We start from the raw sequence: 21,541 nt of genomic DNA on the forward strand, positions 1-21,541 counted from the left end.
TAATCGGCAGGTTTGTGTGTCTTTGAAGCTGGCTGGCTGCATTTCATTCTGTTGAGCTTTGCAGCATGTTAATACAAACATTGTGCACTTAACTATGCTGGGGAAGTTATCCTGCAGACAGAATGAGAGTATACACCTCCTCTTTGCTGAGATAGATGTTAGTGGTTTTACTGCATGGATTCCACAGGTTTTATTCACCCTTATGTGAGGTGTTTAATGTGATATTTTTGGGTTTGTGGCAAAACTACCCTGTTCTGGACAGTCCTGGAGGCCTCATGTATCCTTGGCATAGACTGCTTGAGGACAGTGTACTTCAAGGGCCCAAAAGCGCACCAATGAACTTTCAGTGTAGCCATCATGAATATGGAGAAGGTTAAATAGCTGACTAGCTTGTCTGGCCTCTCAGAACATTTCTCTGTTGTGGCCTTACTGTGGGTGGATGAATGGCAGGCTGATTGCTACCATGGCAGTGCACCAGCAGTGATACTGCTGCAAGTGAGCGTCCCTGGCTCCCACCTGAAAGCTGATTCACCATTGGAGACCCAAAGAATAATCAGTGTCTTTTAAATATCTCATATGGCCCATGCAGAAGTCTGGTGGAGGGTGAAAATTAACAGGAACTCTGGTGGCCTGAATGAAGATGTCATGCTGCTGCTGAGTGCTGCTGTACTTGATACACTGGATTCCCTGTGCCACCAGGAGTCAAGGACAGACAAGTGGTATGTTACAACAGATATTATCAATGTTTTTTTCTCAATTCCTTTAGCAGCAGATGCAAAAATTTGCTTTCACATGACAAGGTGTCAGTACCCCTGGAATGAACCACACCAGGCTGGAAGCACAGTCCTACCATTTGTCATGGACTGATCAGAGCTGCACAGTCACCAGAATGATCTCCCTGAACACTTACCATACATCGACGACATCAACACGTGGGACAAAAAAGCGTGCTAGGTGGGCAGCAGGTTTATAGAGGTGGGAGTCTGTCATTTGATTTCTAAGGAATTAAGTAGCAGAGTCTTTAGAGTATGGTGAAGAGGTCAAGTCAGGTTTCTGTTAGTGTTGAGAGAGCAGCTGTGACTAGCAGTTAGAGCAAAGCAGGGCTAGTGAGCAGCAGGGCACCTGGTCTCACTGGAAAACAGCAGGATCTAGTGCTCCTTTCCCCAGCCTCACCTCTTACAAGACACACCTCCTGACAGTTGTACCTGTACTGAGAGTTGATGGGCATGTCTGCTTCCTCGGTGTTGCAGGTAGTTTTGCAGCAATATCCCATTACTTAGATGAACCTGGAGCCTCAAACGGCCCTGCTGAAGTCTGCCTCACGAGGGAGCTGTGTTCCCGGGAAAAGAGAGTGTGGGTTGATTTCCCCCTGTACATCAGTCCTAGAGACCCAGAATGGGATTGAAGGAATTCTCCCTTCCCTCTTCCTGCACTCCCTATTGAAGGAGTGCGTCTCTACACAGTCCGCAGTTGTGTCCCACAGAGACACAGCAGCAGGGAACAGGAGGATTTAAGGCCACGACAGACAGGATAGAGGGATGTGAGCCTACAGAAAATAGGATCACTACCTGCCTGTGGGAGGGATCCATTTCTGGAGGAGTTTTCCTTGTGCTCTCTCTCTATATTGAAAAGGGCCCCACCACAGGCCAAGATGGGTGTGTCCAGTTCCACAAGGCTGGAGGACCTTCCCTGTAATCCAGTAGTGCCTTGGCCATCGAGACTTGGAGAGTGTTAGCAATTCTGGGCAGAGAGAAAACAGCCCTATCCCCTTCTGCCCCTTCAGAGTCTTGGAGATTGCACTGTCTGACTGGCTTCATCACGACCAAGTATGCTGGGAGTGGCCACAAAATTTCATTTTGAATCAAAATATTCATAATTTTTTTAATTTTCCAAGACAACCCAAAATTTCCAACAGATTTCGGAAAAGATTTTCAGACAGAAAAGATTTCAGGTTTTCAAGTAGGTAGGCAAAAGGAGAAGGAATGGGAGATTAAGGTGAAGAAAGGAAAGAAGAAATGCATCTGAAGAGAAAAACAAAAAGTTAAATGAGCACAAGCAAGCCAAACACATCTTCCATTTTCATTGTTGCTGTAGTTGAAATAACCAAAATTCTAGGATTTGGTAAAAGAAAATTTAATATGTAGAAAAATCATGATATTATGAACATTAAATTAGGATTTAGCACAGAATTAAAACAAATGAAGAAATCTTAATAGTCCTCACTATAATTGATATGGGTTTGGTTAGCATTTCTTTAAAAGTAGGAAAATTTTGTTTTGCTCATGAACCAGCCTGCTTCTGCAGACACTGGGTGGCCACAGCTGTAAATGGAAGATATAGAAACTGAAGGAAGGATGTACATGCAAGCACTCAGCAGCTCAATGTGTAAAAAACAGAGGAGCTCAGCAACTTTGGCCATCCCAGAATAATATCTCTTGCTGTCAAGCCCCATTTTTACATGACCTCTATAGAAACAAAACCTACAGCTGGAGCTAGATGCAGAGTTATTTTTTGTTTGTCTCTCTGTCTGTTTGTTTTTTCTGGTATGATTCTGAGCCAGCAATTGAGTCTCAGTCCAGCAGGTGCATAGGAATATAGAAAGCCTGAGACTAAGCCTGAAAACCAAGGTGATGGCTAATCCTGAAAACCAAGGATTAGGGTGAGAATCAATGAGATACAAGACATAGAATTACAGAAGTGAAGATAATACAGAGGTAGGGGTCAGTAGCAAAATCTGAGCTTAAATGCAGCTTCCAAGTGCAAAAGGAGCATGCTCTCACCTTTAGCTTTCTTCACAAGAACTCCTGTTAGTGACTGAGCAGACACTGGACTCTGCAACTCAAACTCTTTCGTTCAGCCAGTTCTCAGCACCCTGAAATCAGAATTATTCAGGCAGTCACATGGCGACAGCACAAAAGACAAGTAAGGGAAGGGACAGTTTAATTTGTTTAATAGAGCTGAACAACAGCCTTAACAGCAGTAAAACTGGTGCAGCTAATGGCTGGAGGATGCCTGGGCCGTAGTAATAATGAAACTATTGAATTAAGGAATGTGGTTAGAACTACCAGCTTGGACTTCTGTTGGGAAGCCTTTGGCCTAGTTGACAGAGTCTCTTGGAAGGCACTTCAAAGAAGGTATTGAGGTGCGGGGGTGAGTCCAGAGAAGGGCAGTGAAGCTGGAGAAAGGTCTAGTGGATAAGTCCTAGTAGGAGAGGTTGAGAGAAAAGGAGGCTCAGGGTGACCTTACTGCTCTAAAAATCCCAGAGAAAGTTGTAGCTAGTTGGGGGTTGGCCTCTTCTCCTAGGAAATTAGTTACAGGATGAGAGGACACAGCCTCAAGCTGTGCCAGGGAAGGTTCAGACTAGATATGAGAGGAATTTCTTCATGGAGAGGGTTGTTAAACATTGGCATGGACTGCCCAGGGAGGTGGTGAAGTCACCACCCTTGCAGGTGTTCATGGAAGGACTGGACACAGGACATGGTGCAATGGTCTGGCTGATGAGGTGGTGATCAGTCAAAGATGGATCTCAGTGGTCCAGAGGTCTCTCCCAGCCTAAAGGATTCTGTGATTCTGTGCATTCTTGAAGGACAAAGGAATCTCGGCAGGCTAGCAATTTTTGAACAAGAAAGTCTTAGAGGCACAGAAGTACTGTCCCTGAATGCCAAAAGATGTGTGGTGATGGTGGGCTGGTGGGGAACAAAACCAGTCTGAACAAGAGTTTTGGCTATAATTCAGTAAAAAAAAGAGCTTATGACTTTGGAAAAAGTTTCCACTCAGGAAGACTACCAAGTTCCAAATTTGCATGGAGAGAAAATTTAAAGGGCCAAAGCCCAACTAGAACTTAATTTGACTACCACAGTAAAAGACAAAATGTTTCTATCAATACATCTGGTGATCCGGAAGACATTGATAGGAAACAGAATGATGGCCTAATAATCCAAGGGATAAAAATTAACAATTAATCAAACATGGCTTAGACACACACAAGTCTATGAGGCCAAATGGGTTTCTCCCAAGGGTACTGAGGGAGCTGGTGGAAGAGCTCATTGAGTCATTTTTAATCATTTAGCAGCAGTCCTGGCTAACCAGGGAGGTCCCAGGAGACTAGAAGTTGGCCAAAGTGATGCCCTTCTACAAGGGCTGGAAGGAGGATCTGTAAGGTGCTAGGGCACTATAGTTCTGTCAGCCTGGAGAAGGTCATGGAACACATCATGCTGAGTGCCACCACATGGCACGTACAAGACAACCAGGGATCAGGCCCAGCCAGCAAGGATCTAGGGAAGGCAGGTGCTACTTGACCAATCTGACCTATGACAGGGTGATCCACTTAATAGATGAGGGAAAGGCTTTGGATGTTGTCTACCTTGACTCAATCAAAGCCTTTGACATTTTCTCCCACAGCATTCTCCCAGAGAAACTGGTTGTCATGACTTGGATGGGTGCACTGCTTATTGGGTAGCAAAGTGTGTGGATGGCCAGGTCCAGAGAGTGGTGGTGAATGGAGCAACATCCAAGTAGTCACAAGTGCTTTTTCCAGAGGTCAGTACTGAAACCAGTTTTGGTTAACAGCTAGTTTGCTGATCTGGATGAGGGAACTGAGCATACCCTCAGTAATTTTGCAGACCACACCATGCTGTGTGGGAGTGTTGACCTGCTGGAGGGCAGGATGGCTCTGCAGAGGGATCTGGACAGGCTGGATTGATGGGCTGAGGCCAATGGTGTGAGATTCAATAAGGCCAAGTGTCAGGTTCTGCCCTGGGGTCACAACAATTTCACTCAGCACTGCAGATGGGGAGCAGAGTGTCTGGAAAGTTGCCCAGCAAAGGACCTGAGGGTGATATGGTCGACATCTGGCTGAACACAAGCCAGGAGTGTGCCCAGGTGGCCAAGAAGTGCAGTGGCACCTGGCCTGTGTCAGCAATAGTGTGGCCAGCAGAACCAGGGCGGTGATTGCTCCCCTGTACTTGGCACTGGTGAGGGCACATCCTGAGTGCTGTGTCCAGTTCTGGGCCCCTCACTTCAAAAAGAACACTGAGGTGCTGGGGTGTGTCCAGAGAAGTGCAATAGAGCTGCTGGTGAAGGGTCTGGAGCAGAAGTCCTGTGAAGAGCAGCTGATGGCACTGGATGTGTTAAGCCTGTAGAAAAGGAGACTCGAGGAAATTTCAACTCAGCAACTACTGGGAAGGAGGCTTTAGTGAGGTGGGTGTCAGCCTTTTCTCCCAACAAAGGAGGGGATAAGAAGAAACAGCCTCAAGTTGCACCAGTGGTGGTTTAGACTGCGTTAATATGGAAATAATTCACTACTGAAAAGGCTATCAGTCACAGACCAGGCTGCTCAGGGAAGTGGTTCAGTCCACTGTCTGGAGATATTTAAAAGGTTTGGCAATTAAGGACATGATCTAGGGGTGGATTTGGAAATGTTAGGTTAAATGTTGGACTCAATGACCTAAATGATTCTATATAGATATGTTTATATGGAGTAAAAATAGTCTTAATATGTAGAAAAACCAGACAGATGACAAGATTTTATAGGCTGCTCTCTCTATGAATGGATCTAATTAATGGAGGTAAATAATAAGATGATTTCAGAGGAAAGTTTACTACACTTGTGCTGAAAGGAGATTATGAACAAAAAACAAAAATCAAAGACATTTTTTACATGACCCTTATTTTCACAGAACTGGTAATACTCAGGTTGAAACAATGGTCCTTCCTGGCCATACTGACTGGAACTAAAGTTACTAACTGGAATCCTTTTATTATAATAATTTTTCACAATTATATCAGATAACTTTATATTTGAAAATAATTAATGATAGGTAATTAATAAGGAAGAGTTCAGGGCTGGTTTTTGCAGTAAAAAGTTAAAACAAAAGTGCAGAGTCTAAATGAAGTCATATTCAAAAACATTTTAGACATGGATATCTGTGATGTCAACCATGAGAAACACGACCTTCCTGTTCCACAGGACAGACCAGAAGAGAAGTTGATTTGATCAGTGTAGTCCTTGTCCTATGTGGTAGACCACACAGTCTGGGAGAGAAGTCACGACGGTCAGTGTAGCAGTTCCAGCCTTACCGTGTGCAGTCTCTAAGGATGTAGGGTCCCTTGCATTTCTCCCAAGGTATTCCTGAATTCTCCCCTTTTCCTCCCCAGGGTTTTGTATGAGGTCTCTTCTGAGTCTCTCTGGATTCTCATCAAGTTTCTTTAGTCTCTCCTCATAATCTCTTTGTCTGGGTCACCTCTTGTGAGACAGTGCACAATATCCATTACAGACTGCTCGAGAATGCCAGGTTCCTATATTCAAATTCTCTCAGTATCTCGCACTTGGCTCTTGCCTCATTGCCATTCAGTCTGCCCTTGCTGAAAGTATCTCCACACTTTCTCCATGACAGTTTTACTACTTTCACAGCAGTTAACAAGCTTGTAAAAGGTTACCTTGTCCTTCTCTATTCTTTCATAGCTGAATTTCAGCCAGGCCCCACCCATACTACCTGACACAATCTAGCCATTACTCTACAAACTACCCTGTAACTCTTCTATATACTAATTTCATACAATCATCATGTTTCAGTCATCCTCATGACTTATGCAATTCAGCAGATTTCCAGCCATCCTCTTGATATTTCTACTGTGGTTAGAACCATTGTTTCTTGGAGGCAGACTTGGGGAATGGGTTAATATAATCAACTTGCCAACAAGCTTCACCAAGCTTGTGTCTTGGAATTGTCAGCAGCAACAAATGCAATTCAGGGACCCTGATAGAAAAGGCCATCTTTGGTCTAATCTTATCACTGGACTAAACACAAGGTGCAGAGCTCTGAAGTCACCACATTATCTCTACATTGTGCATACCTTGTTCGCAGAGGAAGCTCAAGGCTCAAGATGGGAAATCACATGCTGCAGAAAATTCTATTGTACATGGTCATCCCTTGCAACATATGAACATTTTTTTCATTAGGACTTCTATTTGCTTCATTTCAGATCAACAACTTTGTTCAGCTGCTGCAATTTCCTTCCTTACTTTCTTCTTACTGGAGCCTCCAAAAAATAAGTAATACAAGAAACCAATATGCAGTATTTTTTGTGGGATCATTGGAGATCATTAAAAAGAAAAAATGTACGAAAATCAATTGAATCTCCTTTTTATTTCCTTTACCCTTTGCTCATACCAGGAGTATGGTATGACATACCATATGGTAGACAGTTCTGTTCCAAATCTGTTTTGCTTTACCCTCTCTACATGCAGAGAATGGACTAGTGTGTGGGGTGGGGTCTTTAATCTGTTTATTTAAAATTCTGTTAAGACCTTGCTTGTTTTCCTCAGGAACCACTTGAGATACCACCCAAGGACAGCATGAATAACTTACAGGAGCAGAGGACCAAGTCCACCAGAGTATAGCTCAGTAGTGCAGCAGTGTCAAAAGAGAATCAGAGCCTGGATAAGATATGATTTGTGGACTATACCAATATTGCCACATGGTCTTTGTGTTGCCAGCTTGAGCCATGGCATCAAGATAAAGTGCAAAACCCAATGGGATGCTGAGGAGAAGCACACAAATGTGTCATCCTCCAAGCAGTAAGCATTTTCCTCCGAGTATAGATTCAGGCCATGATCTTTGAGAAGCTCAAAATGTCTGTTTTGTACCTTTGCACTTAATTCAGCCCTGTGCTTTGCATCCTGTCTCTGAAGACTTAATTTCAAAGTAGGACAATAATCTGTTATCAAGTAGAGAAACCATGGTGATGGCTGTACTTCCACAAATCTAAATTATTTTCTAATTATGGAAGGAGCTGTGAAATGCAACCTTGGCCACTAAAGCTCTCCTACACATCATACAGATGTTCACAGCCTTCACCATGCTGTGAAATACTCATCAAAAGAGAAGACAAATTAACACCTCTTACAAAGACTGCAAAAAAGTGATTCACCAATGTTATGCTGTTAACAGCAATAACTGGATTCCTTGGATGCCAGCAGCAATATCATTCGCACATGCACCCGTGTCAGCCCTTGTAAAGGTGCACATTATCAAGAGAATTAGTCAGGGTAGAACTGAGATATATGATTTTTCAGACTCCAAATTACAACCTAGTGATTACTTTCACAACACAGCTGAGACAAATAAACACAACTTGTTCTAAAAGGCCGCTTCAATTATTAGCTATTCATGACAATCTGAGTACACAAGGACAATCAGAGGAAAAAAAGGGAGAGGTTCATTTTTTTTTTTAATAAACTTTTAATGTGCAATATAGGCATGATCACTACAAGATCCTCCACCTATACGCAATACTACACACTGTTAACACACCGCATTTTCACTGTACATTAAAAAATCTGGGAAGAATATTCCTTCACTGGAAAAATATAATACAATCACTTAAATAAACTGAGACAACATTACAGTGCAAACAAAATCCTGGTTTTATTTATTCTGCAATTATTGAGTACTTTCTAAAAGTCTTTTAGAAAAATAATAAAAAAAACTTCCCATAGACAACCAATACGTTCTGAGATGATTTCCTCTTAGTGAACGAAGAACCTTGATCTGATCCTTGAAGCTGTAATAAGCAGTATACTCATTTGTATGATGCACATTCACATAATTTGTATGACAATGGATCCCAACCCAAAATTTGCAGACAGCAATAAAATGGCACTTGCTGGCTTCATCTGACTTTTGATCAGACCCGTGACAAGAAAGGTCTGGTACAATAGTTATCCCCATGAATTAAAGACAAAGTGCTTAAGGAAGCCAGACAAGACCTTGGTTAATGATGCTACTGGTTTCTACTGGTAATTGCTGTTAGATAGAGTAGGGGGCATCCTTTTTTTTTTTCCGTTTAAAGAAGAAAAACAGACTATGAAACAGCAATCATGCCAGATTCAACATGCAAAAGAAGAAATAACACTTATTTCTGTTCCAAAGGGCATGATAGCGTTGCTCGAGTCCACAAAGGCCAAGACTCAGAGCAGATGTCACCTGATTCCTAATCTGTGTGAATTCTGCCACCTTCATAAACTCCTACTCTGGTGAGAGAATATACTAACTTAAAAGTGCCTGTATGGTCTTGTCAGTTGAGTGATATTAAGAGAGTAAAGACTTTAGGGAAATAAAAAAAGCAGATGGGTGAATATGATACCTTAAATTTTAGCTTTCATATTTTTCAGATTCTGTGCTGTTTTAGTGTGAAGCTCTGAGCTTCATACTAAGTGTTGGTAATTTCCCTTCACAGGATAGGTAGGCAAAACAATTCCTTCTCCAGCTGACCAAGGATAACTGTTACAAGCTCCAGGCCCAAAAAGTATAGACAATGGTGAACTTAAGAGAGAAAACAAGGAGGATGGAACTTCATAACTTAAACCTCTAACTGGACAATTAACTCCAATATGCTAATGGACCAAAACTTATAAAAGTGTGACACCTTGTGACTGATCATCCATTTTGTGACCATTTTAGGTTCATCTTGGGTGCGGCCCTGGCCAGGCTCTTACACTGCCCAAGGTGTATCTTTTAGGGGCTTTTAATAAATACCTACTTTACTCTTTAACTCTGTCTAGCCTGTGTTCTAGGTCAGCCATCCCAAGGCATCAAGTACACCAAAAAAGGCATGTTTGTTTTCACTTGGAGAGGAATGTTGTCTCTTTGTCCTCCATTGAGCCACCCTTCTTGGAAAACTTATTTCAATGCATTTTCTGATTCTGGGTAAGACAGACAGTTTGACCCACTACCATTGCTGCACAGAATGACACTGGGCTCTTCACACACATATGATCAACTTCTGCTCAATCTGCATTGGATGCCATTTAAAGAATAAGGCAGGCTTAAAAGAAAACAGAAAATTTAGCACCAGTGAGAGTATATGGGTCATTCTTGAGGTTCTTAACAAATTAAACAATACCATGAAGAACTACTTTTACAGGCAATAAGTGGTTATTCCATCACAATTTTCAGATTTGCACTTCTTTCTAAGCATACATAAAAAATAGTAGTAGCTAAGAAAGCTTAATTAAATAGCACACAATTTCACAGTCCTATTGCTGTCTGTAAAATACATAACCTGCATATAACCAGTTTGCTACTATACCAGCTGATGGGTTAATGCACAACATTCTAGACGTATGTGGGAGATGGCACAACATGAGGACTATAAGGGTATAGATTCCCCAGTTCCAGCTTGTGTACAATTATAATTTTTCACTTTATCTCACTGAATGAGCACACAGAGCATATAGAAAATATGTCCCAAGGAGATGGGTACTGAGTTGGCAGGACTAAGATATAGACCAGCTTCCACAGTGCTTCTGGCTGACAGTGACTGAAATACAGCAAGAGGCAGGCTTCTGCTCATGGTGAAAAAAAGCACTGGCCAGAAGGTATGTGTCAACGGGGCTATGGCTTAAGAATGCCGTGGTAGACCAGAAAAACAAAATTCTGCTCTGCTATGTACTGCAATTCTCACAGCTGCAAAAGCCATCTTGTGGAAAGGCAGGGTGATACACATTAGCCTGCTACATCAGTAGGACAGCTGTTTGATCCAGATGAACGAGCAAGTGAAGATTTTGCCTACTAAAGCTTTATAAAAGCCTTTGACCACCCTCATGCATAAATACTAACCCACATATCAAAATTACTTATCCTAACTACTTAAAACATTATGGTGTAACTGCCCCAAACAGAATTAGCTGCCTGTACCTACAAATGAAACTTGCAAATGAAGACAGTAAACATTAAGAGATTATTGTACCAAAAAGGATAAAAATATATAACAAACTACTGTTTAGTTACATCCCCTATTCATAAGTAATTGACCATGATTTGCTCTCACAAAACTATTTTAAGATTGTGTGTCTAATAGAAGTTCAATATTTGACTACCCCAAGAAACTGCATTAAAAAAATCCCAAACCCATCAAACTATGTGACCAGAGCCAGAGACTTGCTTGCTAAGCAGCTCCTTCTCAGGTCCATCAAGAACACCCTAGGGTCCCTCAGAGTAAGGTTACTCTTTCTCATGGAGAAGTTTCTCAGGGTAGCAAGAGAATACAAGTGGTTGGTTTTTTACTGCTGAGAAGAACTTATTGATTCTTCTCAGAACATGAAGGAAGAACTTTTGTTGGGAAGCACTTTCATTCACATAGAAGGTCTGGGAAGGTTATCTGCTCTCCTTGCATTAAAATAAATGTTCTTTCTCTTATGCAGTAATATAATTCTAGAGGCATGCTGCAGCACAAGTGTATCACACACACAGCCCCACAGACAACTCTGCAGAGAGCCCACATTCACAAGACTAAATGCTGCCTCTCTCCATCATAGACTCAGGCTCTGAATTCTGGCAATGAATTCTGTGCAACCCAGCTTCTCTCACCTCCCATCCACAGGAAGGGGTGAGACTAGGTTATTAGAGAGTCCGTACAGCCACAGGGTAGAGCAAGGACAAGTGTTCTGCTCCTTTGATAGGCAGCTTTTTTGTAGTGTAGTAGTGGATGACTTCAGGAACACTGTCGAAGGGAGGGCTGTTCTGACCCAGGATGTACTTCTCTTTGGTTTTCGTCAGCTTCATATGCATAAAACCTTGACTGCTCCTGCAAGGAAAGCAAAGTGTAAGTTCATGCTTGTGCATAGGGAAGAGGGGTGCAGCACCACAACAGGCTCTCCTTATGGAAGGGAAAGTAGAAGAACAAAATGCCAATAGCTGCTGGGTGGCAGGCCAGGACAGTGGCCAGACTGACATCTCCAATTGCTAGTAGCAAACCCCCATGGACAGTTTACCACTGCATAAGGCAGTATTTTGTTTTCAGCACCTGTGCTGCCTTGATCCACATGCACAGCTGTCTCACACAGAAAGTGATCCAAAGGTATGCCAGCAGACAATCCATTTCCTTCCCATGGCCCCTCTCTCCAGCCCCTTCAATATTTTCCTGTGAACACTTATTTGCACTATAGCCAGTCATTACTTCTGGACCCAAATATCTGTGGTGTTGGCCAGTCAGAGGCCTGAGGGTCCCTTCATAGGCACAAGCAGGCCATGAACCTTGCTCAGCTAGGCAAGACAAGATCTGTCCTGTTGTAACCTGTGGATGCCTCAGGGCAGAGCTTACCCATTCCACCCAGGCAGTAACTGTCCAGAACAGATCTCTGTGCATAATATGGTGGTTTCAGGTGGGAAAACTACTCCAGGTAAGCATGTTCCCAAGGTTCATGTCATAGCATTGCTTTAGACTGCTCACTGAGCAAAGGCTGCTGTCCTGTGGTCTTTCTGCAGGCACTCTCTTTGAGGGAAGACTCATGATTACACAGGCAGGAGAAGAGTGTCATGGAACTGCCCTGCCTGCTCTTGGCAAAGCAACCTGCCATACAGCATCAGAGGTAAAGCTGGCCTCAGCTCTTCCCAGAAGTGACCCTTCAGTGTCTGCTGTCTTAACATAACGTATAGGCTACTTGAAGAGTGTAGAGTTCATCCAGGGCAACACAACTGCAAAGAACAGCTCCTGCATGTCAAGATGTTAAATGAGCTTTAGAAGGCTTTTACAGCTTATTTGATGTCCCAATCCCTAACCTTCTGGCTCCAAGCCATTGTTTCTTCTAGGCGTGTCCAGGGGCAGAGACAACAGTGTTAAAATTGGAGTTGGTCTGTGTCAGCAAAAAAACCCAATTCAAGATGACACAGAAAGCTGCAGCAGGAAAACAAATTATGTTAAAACCAGCCTCTCTAAAATCTGCCATATTCTAGTTAGCAGGTGCAGTGTTCCCCTTGTAAGTGCCCGTGTTATAACCAAGCTCATATCTTTCAGATGTATTCAACAATTGTCTGATGAAGAGAAAACCTGGTGTGCAGAAACCATGGCAGGCACTGTAATTATGCTCTACATGCTTAAAATTGTGCTTTAAATATCAATTTCTTAGTAAGAAAATATATCAAGTCATAATTAATCTCTAAATTATTTCCCTTAAATAAGAGTGGCATCGTTAAATACTTATTATGAGGGCAGATGTATTGCTCTCTTTCTTCAGTTGACTGTGAATCTGCTTCGCCACAAAATGACTTAAAAGTGTGCAGATACATTAATGGAATCAGGTGCACGCTAATTTCAGAAGTATGGCAAGGACCAAAGAACAATCTTTTAAGTGCACTTTAGTGCAGAGAAGGAAAAGGACAAGCCCTTTTTGAACAGGAGGACAATGCAACAGAGTATGAACAAATTGCTATAAGCCATGTATTCATGACAACTGTTGCTTCCTCAGGAAGGACCTATGTATATGTATATATTCAGGTTTGTGTAGCAAACAGTCACTGAGCTCCCACAAGAAGAATCCCTACTATATATCCTGACAGGTGATATATAGCCGGAAGGCCACAGTGTTTGTGAGGGTGGGGGAAAAAGAATGTGAGCTAAAAGTTATGAATAGCAGGCTAATGGAATATAGACAAGGCAAATTCATAGCTTCTGCACTTGGGATGGAGCAAACCAAAGCAGCGGTGCAAGCTGGTGCACACAGGCCAGACAAGGAACTGTAGTAGGGAGGACTCAGGGTGGGAAGGAGAATGATTCAATGCTCTGCCCATGAAGGCCTACTGCAGCCCTGAGTTCCATGGCAAAGTGCAGCCAGCTGCTGGAAGACAGTGACTACTACTGTTACAGAGCACTCGTGAGGCTGCATCCGTATCTGGTGAGAGGTGTCCCATGATAAAAGAGGTGCCAATACTGGAGCATATCTAGAGCAGGACCACTAAACGTAGTCTGGGGATGGGAATACCTGACATACAAGGATAGAGTTGAGGGAATTGTGCCTGTTTAGTCTCTAGGAAAAGGAAAGGTGAGATGGAGTGTGTCAGGTTGCAATCATCCACTGCCTGAAAAGGAGAGTTACAGAGAAAAGAGAAGTTTCTCTGTCAACAAGCACAAGGTGCAAGAGAATTCCCACTGGACAGAGGGGCTTCTTCCTCGTAGGAGTCCTAGAGCCCAGGAACCAGGATTAGGCAGGTCAGAAGGGTTTCATCCTCACAAGTTTTCTGAAGCACTCAGCAACCTGAGAAGCATGTACTGCTTGTAGCAGGGGATTGGACTAGACATCTCCAGAGGTCCATTTGCAACTAGATCTCCCTAGGCAACTGGAAGGTATGTTAAATTGACTTCAAAGCTTTGGAGTGTCTCACACGCAAATTTTCTGTTCATAAAGCAGTAGAAATGAGAGGCAAGAACATTCAGCCAATGAACTGATTTTGCTTACTGCTAGTGTTTGCAGCCAATACCACATTGTTAGTGATAGACCTGATTTTTATCCTGGCTACTTGTCTGGATATTCAGAACTCTTTAAACTGAGCATTATTTCACATAACTGCACAGACCAGTCCCACACAGTAAGGAATCTGAAAGGACCACTTGTGTCTTGAGGCTTTCCCCACTCTGCCAAAACAAACAGGTCACATTTAATACTGCTAGAAGGGAATTCTGACCAAGTTAAGGTGAAATTAAAAAACTGGCTTTTCAGAAAAAAAAGACACAGAGTTGCAACAACACTCTTGCTTTCTATGTGTTCAATACTGAACAACAACAGTGCAATCAGACTTTCACAGATGAAAATAAAGAAAATATTCTCAGAAAAAAAAAGATGTTTTGGAACTTGGGCAAAATGGTGGATGAAAGCAAAGATTATGTTTTCAAATATTTTCCTCTTCACTCCCTTTCCACCCTCTTTTAGTGTCCAAAAATTGCAGTGTGAATGTGCTATCTGCCCTCCCTGTTTCAAAAGAACTATCACAGGTTGCAAGTAGACATATCAAACCAGACAATTCTCATCTTCTATAATGTAGAACAAATTAAGTTCAAAGAAAGTCAACTCAGCACTTTGAAATGCCCTTGAATTAAACCATTTCAACTGTAAACTATTCTGTGAAACTATTCAGATCTACACTAAGGATCCATCTGTGCTGTTTCACTTTCTCTATTTATCCTTAAAATCTGTCTGTCTTACAGTCTCCCCTCTTCTGGTATGCTTGGACTCAGAGAATCAGTGCCTTTAGTAATAGGTAAGAGCAAAATGCATCTGCACTTGATTAACAACACCAATGCTGCTAGACCAGTGACTAGAATTACAGGGACCAAGTCAAAAAAGAGCCTGGAGTTCTTCCTCTCCTCCAAATGCTGATTTTAGTGTGCAAAGAGATTACTGAAATTTCAGGTAATACAGAGAAAAAAGCTTCATGGTTGAAGTGATTGTAAATAAGTTTCTGCTTAGTTTTTGAAGCACTGTTGGAGTCCACCTGAAGAGGTGCCTGACTGAGTAGTCCTGGTTTTGGAATGCCTATTTATCAGCTCAGCAATAACTATTAGAACCTGCCAGACCCAAGGTTTTCAAAGAAAAGAACCTAAAATAGTGATCCCAAGTTCACATTTGTGAACACTGATGAGAGCCAGCGCCTTGAAGAGACAAGACATACACATTTTGCAAGAGAAGGTGCCTAACTACAGCATGTGATATTGTTACTGTTTGAATTCTAAATGTCGTTGTGGTTTTTCAAGTGTTGCAATAACTCTTCACCACATTTTTATTCAACTGACAAATAGAGACAAAACAGTGTTACTAGAGACAATATTCTACCCTTTCTTTCCTTTTTCCAGCCATTCCCATGAGTTTCAAACACAGAAGAAAATTGCTAATTGCTGATCCCTCACCAAATTTCTTTGGAACTCTCAAGCACAGACGTTTACACAGACACAAACTTGATACATGACTAATAGTCAGTCACACCTTGTTTAAAATGTTTGGCAACACAACCATAACACCAAGAGACTTTGAATTGCAACCTCCCCACATATTTTTTTTTCAGTTTTCAAAATCCAGTGAGGATGGAAAAGGAATTGGGCAGACAGTTAATTGGAATGTGCTTTTCTGATCTTATGCATGAAGTGTGATAAAAGCAGGTGTAATAAATATTAATTAGATATTAAACCTAGTATCTTTTCCAGGAAATATTAATGGCTTTGAAACATGATTCAGTGTTCACAATCAAAGTTTGGCCAAGTCTTCTGAACCCTATTTTTTCTGAAGAAAGCACTGTTTTGTCAGAACAGATTTTCTGCATTCATTTTGATGAAACATCACTTGCAAAAGAAAAAAGCAACAACTTTGCAATATCATCAGGAAAAAAAAATCTAGCCATGTAGGAAATATATGCTGTGTTATTTTTTCACTCTGAAATTATTTCCATAATGCCAGACCAAAAAAAAAAAAAAAAAATCATTTACTGGAGGCATTAAGAGGCTGGCCTATGAACTGTTTTTCCTCTATCACCTTTGCTTTTTCAAGCATATTATACACAACACTGTCATTCTACACCTGACAGACACTGTCTCCATGATAAAATAAACATGTCTTCCCCTACAAACAAGGTGTAGAAGTGCTCATTTGCACCCAGTGTGCGAAAATCACTACTAAGCCCAGGCTCCATCCTCTATAACCAGTTCCCACCTGCTGCTTTGAAGGTAGTGAGAATCCTCAGCTTTTTGGATTTTCAATAGAAGTGACAGAATCCATACATTCTGCTAACAGTCAGGACCCTATCCTTACGGTTTAGGCTAACAACAGACTGTTAATATACTTTTAAATACTTTTATTCAATTGCTAATTTAGAGACACATCAAAAATCCCATGACCTCTTTGTAAATTATACTGACAGGAAGAAACTTGTTATTTTTATAATATTACAAGATTTACTTCCAAGAACAAAAATCAACAGAAAGGTGCAAGTCCAGCATTTATCCAGAGCCCAGAACTACCCAAAGTTTATGTACTCAGCTGTGGCAATCAGGACCACTTCAACAGACAGTAATGACAAAAAACCCCCATAGCTTGCAGTTTCCTTTGCTATTCAGGGAAACCACATGCCTGTTTACGAGTCCACAGGATCAGGATGTCAAAAGGCACCACCCTCTCTGAATTCAGCTCTGTACTTCCAGTGGCTGTGATTGTGCAGGAACTATCTGGCAGATCAGAAACCAATGCCTGTTACTGTTTTTGCTCACAGACAGCACATTTAGTTAACTTGTGAGATAATCCTTATCTAAAATTAAGAACAGCCACATTTCCCAAAACTGAAATGTGAATCAGGAAATAAAGTGGTGTGGGCACGGTGCACACTGCTGCAAGAGCATTGGGACGGGGAAATCCTGACTGAAAGGATTAGTTAGTAGAGCCCAGCTGGTGCCTGGTCTTCACTGAGCAAGACTGAAATATAATAACCCCATCCTGAGATCCTGTTCTATTGCTACATCAGAAAGGCATCTCTGTGAGCTTGATGTTCACCAAAGTAATTGCTGAACACCTAAAACATTTTAAGTAAGAAATGGCTCTCCCTCTTTCATTTGCACATCTACTTCTATCTTTTTCACCAGCGTGCATGCTAGTAAAGAACAAGAATTCAGATATGGAATTTGAAACTAGGCATTTCAATAGCAGCCAGAAATTTCTGGTTACAGCACAGTTACCAGGAGTATGGGTCTCCAATTTTTACCCAGCCTTCTGCAATTATAATTGTGTTTAAGGAAAGAGTGGGTGGGTATGAGCGAGCCAAATATCTACAGACCTGAAGGAATGCAGGGAAGAGGAAACAGGGAACAATCCAGGACTGACAGAGGAGATTCAAGAGAATGTACAGCTGCTCCTCATGCCTTTGGGATCATTTTGTTCTGGGAAGGTAGATCATATTCTTTTCCTCTTCTGCTGTGCAAAATTTAAACAATGCTGACACGGAAGCTTAGCTCTTTGGATCCCAATCCATAGAAAGATGTTTTTAGCTTCCAACACTTGTCACCACAAATACTAATTCCTTGTTTCTAACTGAGATGGGCAGCATAAATGTGTACTTCAATAAAACTTTCTCTTGATGGCCCCAGAGATAGCTAATCCACATGCAATTAAATTTCACTGGGTAAACTACACCATCTCAAAGCAATAGACATTGAGATGAGCAACTTAAACTACCTCAATGACTGTTTTATACACAGATGCATTTTAATTTAGCAATAAAGCTATTTCCACACTCATTTCATTATATTTGGAATGATCTTTTTTGGATTTTGAACCAGACAGATATCTCGCACAAATTCCCCATGCCAGTCAAGCCTGTCTGGCTCTCTCAATGTCCACAGAAAATAAAAAGACTTCCTGCTGTTGGAAAAAATGGTCTTCAGAGATGTCTCCATTATGAAATATTCAGCTATATTGAAAGAAAATCAGCAAGTTCTACCATTTTTTCACTTTTCAAATACAGGTAATATTTGGGTAGATTCTCATTGCTGTGTTTTGGGAAACAATCTTTTGTTATTAGAGAAAACTAAAATACTAGAGTGAAGTGGTTTGGGTTTGGTTTTTGCTTTCTGTGTTGTTTTTAGAAAAAGCTTGTCACATGAAACAGAAGAATAGATTTTAAATCACTGTTACTTAATCTCAGGACAAAATCAGGGTGTGATTCTTACTTTTTCCCTGAAGCAAAAATGAAACATTTAACCGAAAAAAAATGCTGATTCACACATGGTACTAAAGGTCCTTAAGAAGCACAAACACACCTAATAGACAATGGAAATGTTGTAGTTCTGTCCAAAGAGACTACAAAAGGATAGTAAAGGCATGAACGCAGCTGTCCAAAGCAGAAAAATATAATTTTAACTGTCGCCTTTCCTCTGGAAATTGTGCTCTGGCAGAATAACAAAAATCACTGGGTTGATGCAAGAATTAAGTGAAATACTTTTAAAAATAGTTCATCTTCTAAGACTTTGAATTTAAGGGATAATTTAGGCCTGAGGGAAAATTTATTCCAAAGCTTGTGCCATTAATGTTTCCGTGTTTGAAAATATCTAGAAGACGCCTATATCGGAGTACACAGAGATCAAATTACAAAAGAGATAACAGGAACTCAACCACAATTCTAAAGCATGTGTTCCAGCTCAACGCAAACCTCTGCATTACAGAGAGATCCCAAAAACAGTAGCAGAGGAATAATGATTTAAAATACACTCCTACAAAATACTTTTCTTATCAAGTCCTACAATGGAATTTTAAACATACCAAAAAAAAAGGATCCACTTTGGTGCTATTTATAAAAGCATTTGTTACAACCAGGTATCATCATCATCCCAGCAGTAAAATGTATTTTCAGAACAGACCTGCGAAGAAATGGCCTAAAAGCCAAACTGGCAGGAGTAATGCTAGTGAAAAGGGCAAGCGGCCTATACCCCAGACCTACTTGGAAGGCTAGGCTCCACATCAGACCCTGTCCTGCATGAAGGAAAGAAAGGAAACATTTCTCTTTGTACCTGTACAGCCTATACCAAGGTAAAGGGACTTCCTTTTCTCCTGCACACAAAACCTTGACAATCTTCCTCAGCTAGAAAATTAAGTGAACTTATCCTGTCATGGGTGGGAGAACTGGGCTAGATAATCTTTGATTCTCCCTTCCAACCCAACAAGTTTATGAACTTGTATTATGGTATGTTGAAGACATCTGTAATGTACCCTGTTCAGCCTAAGCTAGGTAAAGCAGATTCAGAGCAGTGCTAAGACTAGAATACTCCTAATTTCCTAATTCTGTAGATCTTGCATCCTCAGTCCTGGACTTTTTACTTTGAAGAACTGTAACAATGCTGTACAGCTTTACTCCAGTAAAGCACACAAAACAAAAGGAACAAAATCCCAATACAGTTCCTTATTCAGCCAAAAGCAGAAGCAGCAGAAGCATTTCAACCAGAAAAAACCATTTTAGAACCAGAAAAAAAATTAATCCAAGCTTATTTAGTTAAGTGGACACCAAATGAAGACTAATAATCTATTAACATCCCTAGACAGGAAGATACTAATTCAGTGACTGGTAACTATACATCACGCAGTCCCAAACACTCTGGAGTCCTTCAGAGCTAAAACAGTGCAACAACAAACTGGATAATTTTCTCATATGGCACCAGAGAAGTTAGGGCTTATAAATACATTTACTATGTTTTACTGACAAGTACTTACTTCAGTGAAAGTGAATAGTCATGCTTGCTTGTTTGACTATTTCTTACAAGGTAGCTACATTCCTTACATAAACGCAACAGGTTTTCTGCATCTGTCCGACTGATTGCTCCATGATACCATCTAGAAAAAAACAAAGAGGTGTTAATTAACACAAAGAAATATTCCCACTCATATTGCTTTCACTGCTTAATTTTTTAAGATGTGAATTGTTACCAGTAACACATGGATACCTTTAAAATCCAATATATTATGGATAAAAAGCTCTGGATGAAGTTATTACCAATTGTGAAGGCTTCTTGTTCCTGTCAGCTGAGGGGAAAATCTCAGATCAGGAAACCATGCAATAAGATTTGTGTACATGTTTATGTAAGAAATTCCCATTTAGAGAAACACAATCTGTTTTGCAAACAGATCCACGATATACAATTTGCTCTATTGAATCCCTGGGATATATCAGTTTTTAAACTAATACAAAATAACAACAAAAGCAAAGACACTGAAGATCACATGTGGCGAATATGACCAGTTAACAGTAGAAAAGATTTGCTAAAATAAATCTTTTAAGAAGGAGAAGAGTGATAAAGTGTGAAGATCTATCAAAAAGGCACATTCTAAACAAAGTTGTGGCAATTCTGACAGCTTTAAATAAATCTCTGTAAGATCTGTGGAGTGATGTGAACAACTCAGGGAAAAAAGGAAATTGGGTGAGGAGAGGTGGTCTTTCATACAACTAGCCACTGCAAACAAAGAAGCTTCTCAGTGCTTTCTATCAGCTTTCAAAATCTGAGACTCCAGGAGTAAGCACTTTGACCCTTCCCTAAGTTTCCAGAGCAATGTAATGTGTCTGGCCCTGTACTCTGTCAAATGTGGCTCTGAGGAAGATCTCTCCCTCCCTGCAATTGGCAGGTGCACTTTGAAACAGTATGTGACATTACCACGTCTGCCTAGGCAAGATGATGAACACATCAGAAGTGCTCTCTGTTCTTACCAGGAAATGTTGCTTGCTTTGTGTAGAAGAGTTTCATTCCATTTGTTCCTACTCTAAGAAAGATGCTCCAACTAAAAGATAGGTGAATAAAGACCAGATAAGCCTCTTTGACAGAAATCATTCTCATAACTGCCTTTTGCTGGTGTCTCCATTGTCAAATCTGATGAATGTGCTAAAAGAATAAAGTTAGTGCCCAAATTAAAAATTCATTGAGTGCTTGATTAAAACCAAAGTCTGCATTAGAGGGAACTAAAGAGAGGTTATATTTGTATAGTCAAGACCAACTAGAAAGGGAGGCCCTAACAGCTTCATTACTTCACAAATAAGATGGAGACACAGACACAAATGATTTCAGGCAGCCTCTTCCTCATCTCCCATTAGATATGTACTGGTGAAGGATATTTCCTAACATGCAATTTAAAGACTAGATTGCCTTCTGAGTGTGATGGAATAATATTAACACAGGTGTGAATCAAGAAATGGATCTGGGAGAATTTAAAAACTTTTCCTATTAGTTACAATTATCTTTATTTTCT

At 41.0% G+C, this 21,541-nt stretch overlaps 1 protein-coding gene across 1 annotated transcript in view; it reads right to left on the reverse strand.

The window, feature by feature from the left end:
• Window positions 1–8,223: 8,223 nt before the first annotated feature.
• SHB (SH2 domain containing adaptor protein B) overlaps window positions 8,224–21,541 on the reverse strand; it is a 56,709-nt gene continuing 43,391 nt past the window's right edge. The window contains exons 5-6 of the mRNA XM_064404707.1: window positions 20,018–20,137; window positions 8,224–11,589 (exon numbers count right to left, since the gene is read on the reverse strand). Coding sequence (XP_064260777.1) covers window positions 11,406–11,589; window positions 20,018–20,137 — 304 coding nt within the window. The 3' untranslated portion in view covers window positions 8,224–11,405. The remainder of the gene's footprint in view (window positions 11,590–20,017; window positions 20,138–21,541) is intronic.

The sequence above is a fragment of the Passer domesticus genome, chromosome Z (assembly GCF_036417665.1).
Source record: "Passer domesticus isolate bPasDom1 chromosome Z, bPasDom1.hap1, whole genome shotgun sequence".
Lineage (NCBI taxonomy): Eukaryota > Metazoa > Chordata > Aves > Passeriformes > Passeridae > Passer > Passer domesticus.